This window comes from Numenius arquata, chromosome 2, assembly GCF_964106895.1.
Source record: "Numenius arquata chromosome 2, bNumArq3.hap1.1, whole genome shotgun sequence".
NCBI lineage: Eukaryota > Metazoa > Chordata > Aves > Charadriiformes > Scolopacidae > Numenius > Numenius arquata.
The window spans coordinates 108,060,737-108,081,975 of NC_133577.1; the positions used below are offsets into that span (position 1 = coordinate 108,060,737).

The 21,239-nt window shown below is 37.4% G+C and overlaps 1 protein-coding gene across 1 annotated transcript in view; it reads right to left on the reverse strand.

The window, feature by feature from the left end:
- Window positions 1–21,239, reverse strand: part of ATP6AP1 (ATPase H+ transporting accessory protein 1) — a 54,872-nt gene that overhangs the window by 26,463 nt on the left and 7,170 nt on the right. The window contains exons 2-6 of the mRNA XM_074168283.1: window positions 20,347–20,473; window positions 20,173–20,241; window positions 12,985–13,178; window positions 11,880–11,923; window positions 6,653–6,738 (exon numbers count right to left, since the gene is read on the reverse strand). Coding sequence (XP_074024384.1) covers window positions 6,653–6,738; window positions 11,880–11,923; window positions 12,985–13,178; window positions 20,173–20,241; window positions 20,347–20,473 — 520 coding nt within the window. The remainder of the gene's footprint in view (window positions 1–6,652; window positions 6,739–11,879; window positions 11,924–12,984; window positions 13,179–20,172; window positions 20,242–20,346; window positions 20,474–21,239) is intronic.

Below are 21,239 nucleotides of genomic sequence, written 5' to 3' on the forward strand. Positions count from 1 at the left end.
AGCTTTACTGTCTCCCTTTGGAGATGGGGTGGCCAGAATCGCACACGCTATTCCTCTGGCAGACTTGCACTCACCAAGGGCTCAGCGAACTAATTGGTTCTTGCTGCTTTTTCCCCTTCCTTTCCAAATGATTGGTAACACTCTGCTCACTATTCATCCCACTGCTGACTGCTGGGGTGTCCCAAGAGATCTACCCACACTCGCGCTGCAATCCCTCTTCTGAGGAACTGCAGACACTCACCACAAGTGCAATGTGCATATTTAAGGTTTTCCTTATGTGTGCTACTTTGCTTCACACTGGATTTCATCTGTCACTTTATCACCCAGTAACGCAGTGCTGTGAGTGGTTTCTCCAGCTTGTCAGTACATCAGCAAACTTTGGCACCTTCGGATTTCCACCTCCTTTCTATACTAACAACGACTCTGTCGAACAGTGCAGGCATCAACATCAAGCCCCACAGAATCCCACTGGTAATTACTCCCCACTTACCTCAATTTTAACAAACATCAATTCTTAATTTTTATCCTTTGTTTCCTACCTTTAAATTTTTTATTTCTGAACTAAAATAATTTCACTTTTTTACCATTTTTAGTATAGCAAGAGGATCACTTTTACCAACGTATTTTATACCTCTCAGAGAACACTTAATCCATATTATATTTTCTTCATATATTCACATATTTACTGCTTTAGTTTCAACCAATTTTGTCAGTCCAGAAGGTAGGTTTCCTGGTTGTATTTCTCCAGAGATATGGAGCGTCTTTTCAAACCCCATGTCACACTTGCTACTTCCTGCTCCTCTGGGATTAAGGCTGAACTAATTTAGAATGTGTATATATATATATATAAAATATAAGTTATAATTTAAGTTATGCATTAGAAATCATGACAATTGATAGTGTGGCAGTTTCTTATCTTATTTTAGTTAAAAATTAGGTGAAAATTATCTGACCTTGGTGATATAATACTACTCATTTTATTGATTTATGTGGAAATCTCTTCTACTATGACTTCAGTAACAGCAAAAGTTTTTGAGGCTCAATGATTACTGAAAAAGTGAAATTAGAACTTCTCTATGTTCCACCACAGAGATAATCAACACACAGACCCATTTGGCTTTGTGTTGTCACTCATTTTTCTGAGTTCCTCTTTTTTACTAGGTTCAATGCTCTCCAAAACAATTCCTGTCTAATGTGTTTTTACTAACAGATTTATGTCATTTGCACATTATTTCTCTGAATCTCTTTAAGTCTGCCATTAGAACTTGCACTAAAATTGCAAGAATTTATATTCCTTTTAATTTTCTGTATGCATACAGGACTTTGAATTTTGAAGCATGCCTTTACCACTTTTAATAGCTTATATTAAGAGCTTAATAACCTCTGTCACTCTGTTGTTTAATTATGACACAGCTTGGGGTGTTTCCATGTGGGGAGGAGGGTGAGGCAAAAGAAGCAGTCTTTCAAAAATGCTTTTTGACATCAAGTTGGAGCTTTTAATATGTTGTGTTTAAACAGTTTGCATGCCATCCAGAAACATTTCCAGTTAACATAATTAATGGAGCTTACCGGGCAATTCACCAAATCACAGATACGTGGGTCACTTCAGTCTTTAGGTTAAAGTCATATCGTTCGGATGCTATGGTGGACCTCAGTCTTCAAAGATTCTGTTCTTAAAATAGGACTCTAGAATTCCCAGTGTATTAATCTTTGTCTCCTTGAATCCAAACTTCTTTTAAGATACAAGAGCAGTCCCTTACAGATCTATTTTGTCACTCTGATAAATTCTTGACCATGGCGTTTTTCTTCCAGAAGGTTTTTAGCATGCCTACCGACATGCCATATCAATATATTTGTTTACAATTACACATTCCATTTATTCTATCCTATTTTAGCCTTATACCTTAATTTTATTCTGAATTATTTTGTTTATGACCTCTGCTAATATATGGCTGTATTTTTAAGAGTATTCATTGCAATTTTTATACCCGCATTTTAACAGTTTCTGGTTTTTCCCTAAGACCAGATTCACCTCCCCTGGACCCTGCTCCACCATCTCCACCCCAGTTTTTCTGGTTCTTAGTTTTAAATGCAAAATAAATATAACTTTCTAATTTGGTGTATATGGAACACCTGTATAGGCTTCATCTATGCCTTAAAAGGTTAGTTAGCAACTGAAAATAAAAAAAATTGTTCTGTGCTGCCCTCATTTCCCAGTGAAGTTAATAAGCATATATATATAAAAATGTAAATATAAAATTAAAGCTAAAGCTGCAAAAATGTTTAAAGTAAGTGAATCTTAATGCCCTAATGCAAAGTCTAGGGTTAAATGTAAAACACTATTTTTCAGTTATTTCCCTGAATTCCCCACTAACACATGGAATGAATCATCCAGAATCACTAACAAGCATTTCTCACACCCTTAGCATTCAATTTCCAAGCTAATTTGGCTAAATGTTTGTTCATTTTTTTTTATTCTAGAGTGACAACTAACTGGCTTCAACCAGCCTTAAGCAGTTCTTTTGTAATTATTTAAAAAGACTCTACCTCTATTAAGTAAAAAAACAACACCTGAGTTAGCTAGGAAATAATTAAGTGCATATTCTTCATCTACAAGTTAAAGTTTACTTTTTATTATAATGAATTCTTTAAGTGGAGAGAGGAGAGGACTAAAGGATGAGGAATTCCTGCAGCTTCTTCTCTCAGGTTGGAGGCACTGATGCTTTATTATACTATGTCAAACTGTGATTGCTCCATCAAATGTGAAAAATACAAAAGTAAATGAATAAGACAATTCAAGGATACATGAGGATAGTAACCCTACAGCCCCAACTCCTGTAAATGGCATTATAAGTATTTTTCTAACATTTGTTCATGAGAAAGCTCCCATTATATAATGTTTGAGTATATTAAATGGTTAAAAGCATTCCATTAGTCAGAAGCTGTAAAGTTAGTGGGGTGGCTGTTGCAAAGTTTCATCTCCTCAAAGTGGTGAATCGAACAGTCAACAAAAAAGAGGGGAGTTGGATGTAAGTGGAAGATGCAGCGCTGCAAAATGTAATGCATATTTTTTAAAAATGCATTAGGTAGAAGGCAGAAACAAAGAAAATGTAACCACAAACTTTTCATACTCTTCAGCTGGGGAGCACGTCAATAGCACCTTCAAGAAACACTTTTTAAGAGTCAAATGAAACCACTTGCATTGCAGATGCTCATGTTACTTATGGCTGAATAAAGGTCCTATAACTCATATTGCTTGGCTCTGAGTAGGGTCAAAGACTCAACACACTTAAATGCCAACTCTAGCAGACAGCTTGCAGAATGAAGCAGTCAAAAGCCCACAGTAGCTGAAGCTCTCTGAAAGTGTGGAGGCAGTAGAGAAGGTTTAAACAGCACTTCACAATGCATGTGTAAAAAGTGGAGTCAGCAAAATGAATATCTGCTGGGAAGTAGCCATAAATCTCCTTTTTGCAATATGTGATTCCTCAGCATTCAATTTAACTGGGAAGAGATAACAACTATAAAACTGTCTTGCAGAAGTTTCAGAAGCAAACTGGTAAAAATGTGACATGGACACCACAAGGATTTGAAGGATGGGAAACATGATGAGATGTGTGATTTAAAGCATATCTATCTTTCAATCATTGCAGCCTTTTGACCTCTCCAATTACAACACCACGGGTAAAATTATGCATTACAACCACAAGTCAAAAAACTAAGTAGCAGCAAGCACAAGTCGAGGGATGACTTTGATCATAGTCCCCAAGAACACAAAAATTCATATATTCATGAGAACTCCTGATGCAAGAGTGGAACAAGGACTGCAGAACGGTTTGATTCTCCTGAAGAAAAATAAGCTATCAATCAAATGAGTTTCAAAGGGAAGAAAGGGCAGGAGACTCCTCAATTCTTGTGATAAGTTTCTGGTTTTTAATGGAAAAGAAGATGAGAAATGTGGAGTGAGAGTTGTTTGAGTAAATGTGTATGTCGAGAGCTGACCTAAGCATGAGAACTGCCTTTATGGTTGTCGGAGACAAAGGAGATTGTGAAGGATGAGTGTCACCTCATCCTGCAGCAGTCACCTACAAAATAGGTTAGAAGGGTCATACCCTAAAAAGTCTTTGATTGTAAAAGGAATCCTGGCAGATGACTTCAGATGTATACATTTGCACTTCCCTTGCTCAGAATTAGATGATACAAATCACTCTTTCAGTGTCCACCCAACTCAACCAGACCTTGACGGCAAAGCAATTTAGAGCAAGAGTGGCTAGATGTGACAGTTGCCTTGGTGGACGGCAGCTCCTTTGTGACATGATGTGTCATTCTCTACAGGAATCATCAACTAGTTTGTGAAACCATTTCATATAGGTCACCAAACAGCTTCTGTTTCAGGGTCTTAATTTTGTCTTCCAGCTTCAAATGCTGAAACTGGAACACAAGAACCAGCCTGAATCAACCTCCATCGTGCATTGGGGTAATTTAGCTGATAACTAGGGTAGCCCAATGGGAACTGTGGCTGCACTGACTAAACTAAACAGCTCTTTCTAACCAAATCAGAAAAGAGATTCAGTCATGGGGGAGTTTTGCTTCCTGTCTCATTAATTCACTTTCTGTGAAGCCAATACCAGTTTGGAATCTTTGCCAATATATGCATTTCTCACATTTCTTTTTCTCTGCTTGAGGGAACAGAAGAATGAACAAATGTAATAGGACGATGCTACAAAGCCGCTAACTGCCCACCACCAAGGAGGTAGAGCTACTGGGAGACAAGTATCTCATAGCCCCGGTTTTTGGGAGCTTCATTGCATAAAATTAATTTACCTGATCAGAAGGAGCTGTCCTAGTTTTTTCTAGCTCTTTACAGAAACTGATAAACTTGATTGCACTGAAATAACTTAAAGTTATTGGGGTGGGGTGGGGGAGGTAGAATACGGTTCAAATGGCTTTATATGGTATTGAATTTACAGAATTAAGAAAAGTTTAAATTGCTTATTTTTTTAAAATGCAGAACAGCTTAAAATACATTGCTTTAATTATTTAAAAGTGCTCCAGTTGCTCCAACTAAGACACTTTAATTTAGAAAGCCTGTTGAAATATGAATAGATTTAAAATTCAACGAACTTTAAAAATTGCTTAAAAAATTCCTTCTCTTGACACCAATTCTTTCATTAATTAAAAATATTTTTCATTCTAGTTGTTCTAAATGCATTTTTCAGCTAAGAACGCCCAAGTCCCTTTAATTTCAAACAGTAAAGAGCTACAATAACTAAATACTTTGCATTTTTATTTTGGATCTTTGTTAAAAAAATTTACAAAAGAGGCAGATCAAAAGTCCTGGACTCACGTCCTCTCCTTTACCACAAAAACATACAGCACAGAGAATATCAATGTGAGCTTCCTTCCTTATGCTGCTTTGTCTTTGTATTCTGAGTCTGGTCTTCAAAACTTGGTTCTTGTTTTTCTCAGTAGAACTAGCCTTTTTTCTAGAGTCTGAAGGTACTATTCTGATCATCTTGTTGGATAGTTCAACATCCTATCTCCCTGCAAAATCCCAGATTATTTCTGATCGAACACAGAAAACCTTTTGGGGGCTCATCCACTTTTGGTTTAAAGAACATTTATGAAGTACAGTAAAATTGACTCTTACTCTTCTTTTGGATAAGCTAAAGGGACTTCACTCCATACCCATTTGAAACAGGTTTTCCAAGTTTTGTTCTTGTGTTAAGAACAATTATGAATTTTTCATAGTGTTCCCTCCTGAAAACCCTCCAGCTTCTGAAGATCCTGTCAGCGGTGCTCACACTAGATCTAGACAACCCCACTAATGGCTTTCCTGTTGCCTAAACAGAGGAAATTATGTCTTCTGTATTCTCAAATGACATTATCTTGAGTTTGAATTAAAGTTCAGATTAAACTAAGCATCATATTAGGAGCTCCGATACGTTACCACTGGAACAGATAGGTATGTTTCTTTCAAAGTTGCTGATTTTCAGGATACAGCCTCTCTTCTTAGTGAGAACTGTGTTGTGTTTTTCTCAAGGCATGACTGTCTTTCATTTAATCGCATTAAAATTAAAATTTGAATATTTCTTGATTACAACCTGCACATCATACAAAACAGATAACTGCATAAATAACTATTCTGCATTGCTACTTTCTGCTGGTACAATATGAAGTGATCTATAAATGAGGTTCTGACTGTCAGCAAGGGTAAAAACTTTACCTTCATGTTGTGAATACTAAGTATTGACTAAAAGTATGAAACCAGTAAATTTAAAAATGGATACATTAGTAGCTTTCAGCTAATTATCAACATTCCATCTTTACTGACCAGCCAGACTAGGAAGCTCAGTAAGGTTCCACATCGAACTTACTATAAAACCATTAGAGTTAAATGGAAAAAAAATCTAAAGTTATAGTTCTTAAAATTAATAATAAGTTAAAGACAATGGCAGATTTATGGTCTCCGAGAACAGTAAAACTTCAATAGTTATGGGATATGAAAATTCATGCAATCAGTTCTGGTTAAAACCTCATATAATACAGATTGCCTGCTTGTGTAATCTTTAAAATCATCTACAGCGTTCCCCTGTAAACATTAAGTTGTTAGATGCCAAAAATCTGACAGTTCTAGGCACTGAAGATTACTCACCCTTGAAGGTCTCACTGCAGTATAAATTACTGAAAAATGAATCCCTCGTTCCTGCAGATCCATGGTCAGTCTTCCAATTATTTTGTCTATAAATAGAAACATGTATAATTTAACAAACTCTCTAAGATGAGAAAGGTAAAATCCTACAGTAGTTGGAGAAGTAATGAGCTAGATGTTTAAGATTATTTAGTTTATTTAAGCAATTTAGGTGCTCATACAATTTATACGTCAATAGGTACAAATGGGATAAGACATGTTCAGTGTCTTGAAAAACGCACAATTTCAATGAGATGATACAAACCAAATACATTGCAACAGTGCAGAGAAAGGAGTGATTTTGAAACTGAAAAGTAAATACTGTAGAAACCTGAAAGGTTGAACTTTGGGTAATTCAAAGCAAGAGCAGAAAAAATCACCTAAGAGATGAAAGCAGGATGCATATACTGTTAGGTCACATACAAGTGACCAGTTAATAAATAAATATTAAAGCTGAAGTAGTATTATTGTATGAATCACAAAGTATACAGAACCAATCACTGAGAAACAATACTCAAAATGTAGTGCTTAGTTTAGGGCATGATATGCAGCAATATTCCTTTTTCATCCTGTGGATTTAAAGCCTTATTCTACACCCTCAACAGAATATGGAAAATTTTGCTGTTGACTGCAGTGGAGGTCAAAGGAGAAATATGGTGGAATATTTCTGAAGAAGGAAGGAAAAATCAAGTAAAGAAGAGAGGAACTTTCAAAGAGGTCCAAAGATGCCTCTACAGAAGATCCTGCTTTAGTTCTGAAACCACAGGCAGCTATGACAAATACTTCTACTGATAAATATTTTCAAGCTGTATGCAGAAATATTAAGATCTGCTTATGATAAGGAGCATAATAGTTATGAATCAAGAACCATTATTAGTGTTGTTATTAGGACTGATAAAGAAATAAGCAAGCAGACTCACATTTACTGTTTCAGTACCTTCCCACTTCTCATCCCTGTACCACTCTGGTGAATGGATATTTAACAGCCTGGATATACAGGTTTCTCAGATTTCGAGGTTATACTTTACAGAAATTGTATTTCATTTTCATGTACTGGAAATGGAGCTTATATTCTTATCAGCCTTTCTAACCTCTTCTATTTACAGTAATTATGGTCTCCTAGCTAAGTAAAATATTTAGCTTTTGTAAAAATGCAAGCATTGCTTTTTCTGCAGGGTTTTAACCAAACTGATTTCCTCATATCAGTCAAGAATCACAGCTATGTAACTTTTCCTTCTAAAAAATTATTTGTAAAAAAATCTACTATAAGAAACAGACTTCCTCAGAAAAACAACTGCTTATATACTACTAGTGGAATTATATCGGGTGTGGAGGTCCAAGGCATTACATAATGTAGATTTTGTATTTTATATGCACAGAGTGCAACTCACTGGAAATAGTCAGCAGCCTCAGCTAAAATTTGCGGAAGAAAAAATAATACATAGGAAAATGCATAGATTGCCTTTGTTTTTTTCTTTCATTAAAGCAACCTATTGCTTTTTGAAATAACACATTATTTGCATTTCACTTCAGTAAGGAGCTACATGTAACTATAGTTACCAGCAACATCTATAACTCCTGCCTTTGGGAAGATTTGAGAGGCAATTCCTTCATTCAGAGAGGCTGCTGTGAATGCCTTTATGAGAACAGATACAGACCTTTGTTTGTCTGTGATCAGAACTCTACCTTGCTTATGAAGTATTTGCAAATTCTGCAAGTACAACGTCCCAGATTGTCCACCATATTTCAAAGCACCCAAATTACAGGCCAACATGGGAATATTAGTCATCCCAGGCTTGCTCTTTAGTGGAACAAGAGGCATCTCCAGATGGTGATATTGATGTTAGAGTGATTTTAGAGTGGTTCTACTGAAGTTTTGGGGTTTGTTTGTTTTTTGTCTGTTTGTTTTTGGTTTTCTTTTTATTTTAGATAGCATGGATGAAGGAAACGCTACATAGATCTATGGATGTAAAACAGTTTGTCTAGAACACTTTCCAATTAGCATCTGTGTCCTGGTGGAAGGATTAAACCTTTCTAACTCATTGAAAATACATCCCTTGAATTTCAACAGGGAGTGTAGGATTAGTGCTATTATTAATTTCTAATCTACCTTAGTTTCTTTGTGTGATGTTACACACAGATGGAAGGAATGGAAGAAACGAACTGAGCAGAAATGTTCTGGAAGGGGAAAAGTGAAAAGAAAGCAAGAGTATAAACTATGAACAAGAGAGAAACAACAGAAAAAAAGCAAAGTGAGAGCTGGGGAAATGGGAGAGAAGAGAAAGAGTGGAAAGAGGAATGCACTGAGAATCGAAGTGGTAAAAGGAATACATGTATGTCGTAGTTTAAACCTAACTGGCAACCAGGACCACGCAGCCGTTCAGTCACTCCACTCCCCCTACCCCTCTCTTCCCAGTGGGATAGGGGAGGAGAATCGGAAAGAAAAGGAAACCTAATGGGTTGAGATAAAGACAGTTTAACAGAACAGTAATGGAAGAGAAGGTAATAGTAATTATAAAAGAATATACAAAATGAGTGATGTAATACAATTGCTCACCACCCAATGATTGACTGCCCATCCTGAGCAGCGATCTCAGATTCCTGTCCCCCAGCCATCCCCCATTTATATCCTGAGCATGATGCCTGTGCTATGGAATATTCCTTTGGCCAGCCTGTCCAGTCTATGCTACCTCTCAGCTTCTATGGGAAGCTGAAAAAGTTCTTGACTTAATATAAGCATTACTTAGCAACAACTAAAATAATATGTGTTATCAACATTATTCTCATACTAAATCCAAAACACAACAACTACTAGGAAGAAAATTAACTCCATCCGAGCTGAAACCAGGACAATGCAATAGCAATTAAAGAGCCTAATCTTATGCAGATGGAGTCAGAGGAATCTTTGCCTTTGGTTTTGAGATATGCTGGATCCAGCAGGTGAGACTGACATGACAAAATGTAGCCTTCTCCTGAGCAGAGAAATGTTTAGGAAAACTGGAAAAAACCAAGTAATAATGTCAAACTCTACCTCATGCAAAAGAAAGAAAGAAAAAATACTGAAAAGAAGCCTAAAGAAAACAGTAAGTATGAATCCCTTGAAACTTGAGCAGATTTGGATTCCGAATTCCATTTTGGATTTCATAATGAGCCTCATTTTATTAACATGCTAAAAACTTATGCTTACTCCAGCTTCTAGATATTTCAGAACAGTACATTTCCCTTGGGCAGAATCTGAGCCCATTTGTTCTGCCTTACAGAGCTTCCTGTCTGCAGTGAGTAAAACAGCAGGAGAGATTTCTCTGACATTTTGTTACATCAGATTTTAAAACCCTCTACAGCAGAAATGAAAGAAGTTGTGACAAACAGAAGAGGCTTTGTGAACTTCTAGGCAGCCTACTAAAGGTCTGCAATGCTTTTCTGTGGGTTTACTGTTGATACTGCAAAAAAAAATTTACAAGCAATGTTTAGGGTTAACAATTGTCTTTTCACGTGGCAGGTATGTGACAAAGAGTATTTTTTGTTGCTTACTCAGGTAGGATCTAGCAGCAGTCTCTCTATAACAAACACCAAGAACTCATGACCCTTGCAACCTTGAATTTGAAGGGTCTCCTGACAGCAATATTTGGCAAATGGTTGTGGCTGCGCTGCAAACAATACCTAGATCTGCTGGAGCCCAGATTGCATGACTTGGAAGACTGTTTGGGACACTTATCTTCTACTTTTGGAATTGCTTTCTTCCGACTCTCTCCCATCTGCTGCACAGACCTTCAATGGGATAATTTTAAGGAACTGTGGCTCAGTAATTTTCATTTGAATTAAAACTTCCTCCTGATGTTATTTCCAGTTTTTATGCATTGAGTGGCTGCTTTGGCAAATAAACTAGAAGGTGAGGATTCAGCCCACACTCCTACTTGTCTAGAGGGCAGCTGAGACACAGAATACTGAGTGCAGATTTTGCACTTGGCCATACAAAATGGCATCTCTTCCCTGATCCAAACACCTTTTTCCTAATAACAGCTAGTTGACGCTAACTGCAAAGTTGGTACAGCCTGTTCCTCCATCATCCACAGGTCTCCTGTTAACTTTGCTGTTCCAAAACAAAGTGGCCTGAAACAGGGTTTGGGAAGCTTATTCTTGAGTTTGTGCAGTTGATTAAAGAAATGCCCCATAAAGAAATAAGCTAACGTTTAGCCAACGACAACATTAAACCAAGGCTTGTTCTATCAAATATGCTCTGGGGACAAGAAAAGAGAACTAAACAACTCCTCTGCAGTTCAGAGATGGAAATTCAGCTGCTTATTTGAGTATAAAAATCACACTCACTTTCAGGTAGTGCAAAAACAAAGAGAAAGGACACACCGATGATGTATTTTCCCCCGATTTTCAAATCTGCTTCTGATTTTACAACCCTAGCTCTGGGCAGAAACAGCCATAGGCATTAAGGACACTGCATAATTATCAGCCCTCTACACAACACTACATGTCCCTGAAACTACTACTACAGTGATTTGCAGACTTTATAACCTGATCTTTAATTTAGAGTAGTAAGCAAAAGCCCTGCAAAAAAACAGATGCCTCTCAGTGCCTCTTTGGTGTATGGCACCTCTTTTTCAGCCAGAAGCTAGTCAAGAAAACTTTTGTTATAGTATTATATGGAGAGATTCAACTTTAATAAGTAGTCTTTAATACCTGTAAAACCAATAAAAGACTCTAAAATCAAAGGCTGTGAAGGGCATCAGTATTGTTTTACAAAGATTAGAAAAACATCTCCTGTTCATTCAGACACCCTCTGTTGAGACCAAGACCTTTGAACTGCTGGATGAGCCTGACACCTCCAGCTGCTGGTGTGCAAGGTGAGATCCAAGGAGGCCCCCCGAGCTGCACGGAGATGCAGGGTTCGTCCTCCGAACCGGGAGGATCTCAGAGCATGAGCAAAGGCCCATGCCTGAAGCAGAGGTGAATTATCATTACACTTCAGGTCACAGAGCTGTATCCATTTCAGTAGATTTTGAATTAGACACTCAGTACTTCAACACTATGATAATTCACTGCTTGTAGATGGGGGAGAAGAAAACTTTTAAATAGTAGTATTACAGCAAAACCCAGGAACTAGAGAATACAATCTACTCAAGTGAAAACACAGACTTAAATGATGAAATGTTAGTTGTGTCTTGGTCATATTGCTTACCATTTTCAGCAATAGCTTCCAGGGGAGAAATCCCATTTAAACCACTACAAAAAGAGTGGGAGAAAAATAATTAAAAATCTTTTCTAGGCAAGAACAACGTGAACTGGAAATGTACAAATATACTGCCTAGTAAAAGGATTGCTGTCAGCATCAGTCTCTCTGTCATTCTCTCATCTCGTCCTTATGACTTTTTTCTTCTGCAAAGCCATTAATAATACAAGGACCACATCTTCACCTGATTGTTCAAACCCTTCAAACTTCCTTAGCTGCAGAGAAGTCAGAAAACTGATCTTATTTTGACAATCTCTGCATGGCTTTCTTTTCATTTGGAGTTGGCCCCTTGTCTAACATTTGTACATGAGCTCCTTAAAATGGGTATCGTCTTTTTTTTGTGTAGTGACATGGCAGCTATAATTGCACTTCCTTAGGACCCATTGATACACACACCATATACTGACACGTACAAACGCCCAAGTAACCGGCTAGGAAGAAGAAAGAGCAGGAGAAGATGAGCAGAGGGACTTGATACACCCATGCCTTATATTTTCTAAATATCCATTCACCTGAAGGAACAGTCTCTTTCTACCTCTTAGATCACAGTTGTCATAGGCCTGGAAACATGAAGAATTAGAGCCCTCCTCCTCCTTCTAGAATGATGAAAACCAGTCTCTTTAATCATACTAACTTCAGGTTTGTCTGTGTGTTTATTTGCTTGCTTATTTATCCTGCCAGTTTTTTTGACCCCTGGAATGCCTTCTAGCAATTAATTCTGCAGGTTAATCATGTGTTGCATAAAATAATTCAGCCTTTCTGCTAAAAGTGTGTTGCCATTTAGTTTTAATAGTTGTCCCTTAGTTCTCATATAATGAGGCAGACAAAACAGGAATGCCTGACTGACTTCCTCAACATAATTCCTCTATTACACCTGGTAAGCTCATTAGGGGACTTTAAAATAAACACCAAATTCATCCTTGCAAGAAAAAGAACTTTGCTAACTCTGTAAGCTTCCACTTTGTTTTTTTAATTTCCTGGATACAGGTGACATTTTCAAAAGCTTTAAAAATCATGCAAACATGGGTCAGTTTTGTTTGTGACAAGCTCCTACCTGACAAGTGATTGTAGCTGAACCACCAGTAAGTTTGGTTTAGATGTATTCACTTCCAGCTGAGAGACATCCAGATTGGTTATGTTTGTTAACTTCCAGTCTCCTGACCCCTGAAGAAAGCTCAGAAGATGCCGAGTAGCTTTGCAGTCAACAGCTGGCAAAACTAAAGATGAAGGAGAAGACTGAAGAATTTCCTGTAATAAATTTATGAACAGTTTATTTACTTGCTTAATAATTAAACACAAACTTTTTTTTTTTTTTTTATGTATACTTAATTTAGTATTCAAGGTGAGGAACAGTCATGGTAAAGATTACATGAGTTCTCACCAGCCTGATGCTGGCTGCTCCTGGAAAGGGGGAGTGAAGGGATGCTTGTGTTGCTCTTATTCCTGCACCTTCTTGGGACAAGCTTAAGGCACTCAGAGACATCAACTTCTTACTGTCCTTTCCACAGGTGTGGTAGAAAAGGAGAGACAGATAATGTAGAAGTTCTCAAGCTAAGAATGTAGTGTTAGACCTCAAGTTCCAGCAGCTCTATTCAGTACAGAGTCACACTTTGCATAATAAATATCCTTCCTTTGAGTACATCCTGATGGTACAGCGCGTAGTGCAGACAAGTGTCTAATTTGTAACTACTAATTAAAGAAAAATACATATTTCAGGATCTACAGAGCCTCCAGACACACACAAACAAACTTCATGTCATGCACTTTCTGTCTTCCTACTCAAAATACAAATTATAAAGCTCAGGCTGAACTGGTTCAGATAATCAAGCATCAGGTTATCTATCACTTTATTTGTAATTCGCATAGCTGAGCTTCTGATGAAAATACTTAAGTGAAATGCATTTAAAACCATTCTCATTCTATGAATTTAAAACCTGCATAGTCGAAAAACTTCCTTTCTAAAGGCTTTTCTTGATAATATAATTAACTTGAAATATTCAGTGAAAAAAATGCAAGATGGAGACTTGAGAATGATCAAAATCAATGTACCCCAAATTTAACACGGTTATTTGAAGATATTTTTTCATTGAGTCCTAGTTTACAACTTGTTAACTTTGCTTTCCCATTTTCTACATTTAAAGCTAGATTGAGTCTGTCACTTGATCCAACATTCAGATATTCAAGTTGTTATAGACGCTCTCTCCCCCTCTAACCGATGCATGTGTTGTAGTGTTGCTAACACTTTTCTCCTCCTACTCTTTTTCCTTTTTGTCTGTTCTCTGACTGCCTACCACTTTTCTGACCTGCTCTAGTTCTTTCTAATTGCTCACATGTTTTCCTTCCTAGGCAAAGGCTAGTTATTTTCACATTTCTATAGATGCTCATAAGGGAATATTATGCGGTATTGTCTGATTTGCCAGACTGATAGAAAAATAACTGCAGAAATTAAAATAGAGCAGAAAGCACTGATCTGGTTCACGGGTCTTTGAGTAGTGTTTTTAGCACTGCCTGGAAGGAAAGTACGATACGTTTCATAGAATCATAGAATCACACAATGGTTCGGGTTGGAAGGGACCTGAAAGATCATCAAGTTCCAACCCTTCTGCCATGGGCAGGGACACCTCCCACTAGAGCAGGTTGCTCAAAGCCCCATCCAGCCTGGGCTTGAACACTTCCAGGAAGAGGGCATTCACAACTTCTCTGGGCAACCTGTTCCATTGTCTCACCACCCTCACAGTGGTATATATCTGATCTAAATTTACTCTGTTTCAGTTTAAAACCTTTACTGCTTGTACTATCACTACATGCCCTTGTAAAAAGTCCCTCTCTAGCTTTATCGCAGGCCCCCTTTAGGTACTGGAAAGCTGTTTTTTTCATTTTGGTTTGTTTGCATATAGGAATTTAGAGCTAAAATTCTGAGCAGTAGTCAATTATTTTATTTTCAATATTTTAGCTCCTTGCCCCCTAGCAGCAGCCAGAATGGCAACAGCCACTTCTTCCAAGGATACATATTAAGCAGATTACTCATTTATTGTAGAATAAGATATAAAATGCATCATTACTGAGTAATATCTGAATTGTGCCTCTGCTCCTAACCAATCCTGCACTGCCATCTGTCTCAGCTTCCAGCCACTGGTATTCAACTGTTTTCCATCTGAAGGGCAGACACAGCTGGATATCTGCCCATTAGCCTCAAACAGCCTTCTGATCCCATGCCTCTTGTTTGTCCTTCTTGATGTTTGGCCACTGCACACTTGTCTTTACAATACTCATATGTTGCTTTATGTATTTTAGGATTTTGACTACCATGCCTGTTCAAAATATGAGAAGTCCAAAAGTGGGTGTAGAATGAAGAGGACTACTGAGAAACACCTGATTTTGCATTCTGCTAAAGGACTAAACAAAGAGGTACAGCTGCACAGTAGCCACGAAAGGGAAAGGGAAAAAAGAAAAGGAAAAGGAAAAGGAAAAGGAAAAGGAAAAGGAAAAGGAAAAGGAAAAGGAAAAGGAAAAAAGGGAAAGGGAAAGGGAAAGGGAAAGGGAAAGGGAAAGGGAAAGGGAAAGGGAAAGGGAAAGGGAAAGGGAAAGGGAAAGGGAAAGGGAAAGGAAAAGAGAGAAGGGAAGAAAACCTCCTATGGAGCTGTTGGACTGATAGCAGAGCTTCCTACATTAAATGCCAGAAACTATAACGTGTCTATGGGCGGCTTACTCTGATTACGAGTACATTTACTTTCCTTAGTGTCCCCTGAAGCATCTCTCCTGAGTGAAATATTACAAGAACCTTCACTCTTGGATTCCATATGTCACTGATCAGGGTTTTTTGAAGGTAGGTGTGGGATGACTGACCACATTTCTAGCCATTCTGAAGCCACGTAGCTGCACTGTGATAAAGCTGTGCTTGGACTTACTTGCCCAGTTCTGGTTTCAGTGTTACATTAACTGGACTGTTATTACACCTAAGCAATTTGAAGCTGGAACGGAGTAAATTTATGTTTATCATTAAAAAACTATTGTTAAAAGCTTTGTTAACGACTCATGCATCCATCTATAAAAGATCATGTAGGCGTACTCATTGTTCCAAACTAGTTTATGTTTGGCATCAAAGCTGATAGACTGTACTATAATAAAAATATTACTTGGGGAAAAAAGCTCTGTGTTGGCTCTGAAAATATCTGAGAACCAACACCCAAAGTAGGCAGGCTCTGCCATGTAAAAGAGATCTTTTAAATCTTTATCTTTTACCTGTGAATATATCATTTAAGATATTATTGTATTGTATTTATTTTCTACAGCACTGGCCAATGATTATGTATAAAAAAGAAAAATATATTCAAACAGATTTGGAAGCACATCTGTTTCTACACACAGTGAGAACTGCAAAAAATTATCATTGTTGTATTTTAACTCTCTAATTACTGTTATTCTTACAGAATTTTTCACTGTACCTGTGTTCCCCAAATGTATGCATAATGCTATATATTCTGATTTTAATGAAAACTGATCTGATGTACTTTATCTGATAAAATATGTAGCAGCCACATTGTTGAAAGCATTGTTGAGCAAACCTCCATACCACTGTACTGTACGGCGGCAAATATGACACCAGATTCTCTTTCCAGGGTTACAGACAGATCCAAGGAACCATAGAGAAGAAAACCTGAAGTCCAAGAAGGTGAGGAACTATCCCAAAGAATAAAATATAGACTATAACAACAAGGAAAGGACATACTGGGAAAAAGCGGACATGGCTCTTGCAAAAAGAAGTTGTGCCTCACAATTCTGCTGAAAATCTCTGAAGGAGTCAATAGGCATGTACACCAGGGAGCTCTAGCTGACACTGTTCTTGCATCCACAAAAGGCACTTGGGAGAGTCTTGAAGCAAAGACTCCTAAAGAAATGAAGCAGCTTCAGCGTGACAGAGGCAGGCTTCACATGGAGGTAAGTAAAGGATAGATAAAGAGTAGGTAAAGAGATAGCAAGCAAGGGGTAGAAAAGAGTATCTGTTCCTACACTACGGTCTGTTCTGTTCCATATCTTCATAAATTAGCTGGTAAAAAGGCATAAATACTCAGCCAATGAAATGTGCTGATTACACTGCATTATTCAAGTAGTAAAGGCAAGGGCTGACAAATTGCAGAAGCAACTTCTGGTACAACCTCTTGGGCAACAAAATAACTGATGAGATTCAATGTAAATTGATTTTAGCAGAGCACAGGGTGAGAAAAAAAGCAACACATTTTAGGTACACAACACTAGATAACAGGCTCAGAACTGAGTGTTACCCTTCAGTAATGGAAACCTTAAGAGGCACAACAGCTCTTTGAAAATGTCCTTTCAGTGGCTGACAGTGATCAGAATTGAAAAATCAAATATTAGTAGCTTTTTGACAAGGCTAGAAAACAAAGCATCATCATGTCACTAAATAAATCTATGATTAACCTATATCTTGATTATTACGCAGTTCTGCATGACCCTTGTCAAAAATAATATAATAAGACTAAAAATGGTAAAGAGAAAGGGAACAAAGACAATCAAAATTATAGTAGGACCTCTGTATCACATGTGACTAAATAGTACTCCTCAGTCTATGATCACTGAGTGAGGATATGATGGAGATACACAACCACATATGGCAATGACTTAACAATAATTAAGCAGCTGTACAACTGGCCATTAATTGGAGTGTGTTACCACACACTGCAGTTCTAAGGAGTGTTTTCTGGGGAAAGCCAAAACTAATATTAAAAATAGTTTTTAAGGCAGGTGACTACCTGACAAAAAAGTTCCCCAAGTTCCCCAATTAACAAATCTTTGTATTTTATTAGTTAATTAAAAAGCTCTTTTAATGTTTGAGATAAATGATCTAGCCATAAGATTCCTTTCATGTTAACTGGAAATAGAATTCTTTTATTGCATATAAATCCATTGATCCCAAATGCTCAAAACAGCCTCTAATGTAGCTGAACAAACCTAATATCTGCAAATGTCCCTGTAGTTTACAAGCCTATAACTCTTTTACAAATAACACTTCCTTCTTGTGGCTACATCCATGTATACATTCTAAATAAGATCTCCAGTTTATGTTTGTGAATAAATTTGCATTTCTGCAACTCAAAAGGAGGATACTCGAGTGACATGGGACATCTGCTATAACTTAATGAATCACTTGTGCAATGTAGAGTGTGAAGGTATAAAAAATTGTGATTACGCAACATCAAAGATTCTAATTTCCCCAGGGAGAAAATTCAGACCTGACCTTCACTTTGTCCTGTGTTCTGTAAATATTATGACAGAGTCTTTCATAGCATGATTAAGAATGAATTTCTTTCCCAAAGTAGCTCAAGTGGAGTGCAATTGAAGCAATAGCAACTGAGCGAATTTTTGTAGCCTCTGTTACATTCAAGATGGAACGGGATGTTTATAAAGATCCTTTCTGGCCCTAAAAGCTACAAGTCTGTGCAAGAGATACTGGCAAAATTCTCCATATGGGCACCTAAGCGAAAAAGAAATATTTAGTTTATACGTCTCATTTTATTTCGCTCAAGTTACAGCACCTCACCCCCACAAAACTATGCTAGAAAAGTATTAATATTGCCAAGTCCAACAGAACCAATCTAGGAAGTGCTGGAGTTAAGGTAAGCAGTATGTCAAAAGAAGCTTTCTGGTTTTAAAGAAGCTATAATCACAAAAAGTTTCTCAGCTCCAAGACAGAAAGGGAACAGAGGCAAGGTCAGAAAGCAAACAAACTGTTACTGACATTAATTCAGCTTTTTGAAAACTTGGGTTTAAATCTTTGCTGTGCCAGGTTGTCCTGGTTTGAGGACCAAAGATTTACTTAACAGGTTCCCTGTCCACTCAGTATAGCACCCAATTTCTAAACCCATCAATCTCTGGATTCATCTCTAGCCTTTGGCTATAAGCTCTACCTACAGTGCTGATGTAGTCCTGCTTACAAGGCCAAAGAAGAAAGTTTTAAATACTTTAATATCTGACCTTTTAAACACTCAGGGTCTACTTAAATAAGACCACCACATCATTAGGAGCTTGCAGGGTCTTGTGTTCACTTCACACGGCTGCTAAAATCAAACCAGCTTTGCAGTCAGGTAGCAACAAAATTTGCTCCAGACACAGCCTTGAACAGATTTTAAACCCAGAGAAGATAAGGCAAACTAGATAAGTACCAGTACATCTGCCTGTGGGCACAATTGCTGATCCTTACATCCTAACAAATGATTATTACTCCCATTCGCTCCTCAGAAAACCCATGTACATACTCTCCATAGTTGTTTTTGTTCCAGCATCAGTGTTAAAAGGCTGGTTTATGGCAAAGAGATGAAGATCTCTAGTTTCATTGACACAAAGAAGATGTGAGGTTTTTAGACAATACAGATGTAGAGACAGGTAATATGTGAATATTTATTTATTTAATTACACATACAGCTTGCTGTGTGGTACTTGGGAATTTACACTTCCTCATGTGCTCCAATGCCAGTGATGTTACTAACAGCTCCATTCATCCTGCTCTGCCTACAGGAATACCTTTATGACTCCCACGTGTCAACACTTCCTTTGTCTAATTACAGTTCAGTAAACTGTCATGCAAGTATAGCGTGCAGATAATCTGTGAGCCTCCTGAGAGAGAAGATAAGTTGGAGTTGCTGACCAGCTCAGGAGGACTCTGTCTTAGATTCTGCACCTGGAGTTAACTCCAAATGATTCAAGTAGCATGGCTTTTTTTTCATGAAAATTAAAAGCAATCCAGTATCTAGTCATATATTAACTACATTCAAATATAAAAGTTAATTCCCTGCATGAGTTAAGAGAGCTTCAATTTCTATGAAAATAAAATAGATGTTCAGTTCTGAAAATCAGGAATAAATAATTGATTCCTATAACTTATTTTTTTCTTATGGCTTCAAAATAGAATTTTGGGGTGTCAGTCTCGAAGTTTATATTGTTTTTTACAATACGAATTTGCAGCAGGTTTAGGAACAATTTTGTCAGTTACCATGAATTCTAAAAACTTGATCTTCAGAAATAAAATAGCTCCAAAACAATTCTGCAAACTCAGTTGATTTCCTTTAACCCATTTGCTTAGACTGAAATAATCTCAATAAATAATTCAAATAGGAAAACTGCTGCAAGTCACTTTCATTGTCCCAATTAGTTTGTTTACACTTTTCTTATATGTTTTTTAATATTAAATGCTGTATATAAAGAAATAAAAGAAAGAAATGCTTGCCTGAACATTTTGAAATGGACTCTTGTTACCGTAGGATTCACTGAAGTATGTGAAATCATCTACGCTAAGCTGAAAAACAAAGAGAGTAGGTTGGTGAGAAGGCGCCACGGCATCTCATTTAGGTAGAGAGTTGCACTCAGCATCGGTGAGAGAAAAAGAGTTAATGTTACATACTGTATCTTGCAGGAACAAGACGAGGTTTCTGGAATTCTGGGTAAAAGCAGGTTGCAAAAGCTCAGTCAGCTCCTGTGCTGAGACAATGTGTCCTTCGTGCAAAGCAGTGTCTGGATTCCCCCGTAATCTACAAAGAAAAAAAATTTTATCTGTAAAATTTGCCGCCAAAGATGACACCACTTCTTTCTTTAAATATGCAGCAGTGGGTAATGATATAATCATCCTTGGATCAAGATCGGGTTTGCAGTTCAGTTTACTTTCATTCTACTCAAGAGGAAAAGGACTTGCTCCTTCATGCCTATATCACATTAACTGTGTTACAGCAGGAATGAAATTGGCCCAATCAAGATAACTGTCTCTCTCTAATTTCTTGTTTGTGTACAACATCACATTTGCATCTTTCAAAAATTAGATACTAAGTGGAATGAAGAATATGTTGAAAATCTTGAGAGAGAATTCCCAAAGGGAATCCTGTCAGACATCCTTGGTGGCCAGGGACGAGAACTTGGGCTAGACCACAAGTTGTCATAAACCAGTATTTTTTCATAAACATTTTGTTAAGTAAAAGTGGGTTTTCAGTGCTATTGTAAACAATGTGTTCTCTCCTAAGGATTTTGTGATGAAGGAACCACTCAGCAGAAGCAGCTCAGAAAAGCCACAAGCAGGAGCTCTTCTGAACAGAACAGCTCAAGACACAAAGGAAGGCTCATGATTCTTTTGCCGACCTGTCATTGTGAGGACTGGACAGGGAAATAACTTACTGATTTAGTTTTACTACTACTAAAACCACTCACGGGCAAAACAGAAGGTGGCATTATTCTTTCAGCACCTGATTGGGATTTTAACAGTGTGCAATGTGGGTCAACAGGGATAAAATTTGTTATGAAAATTTT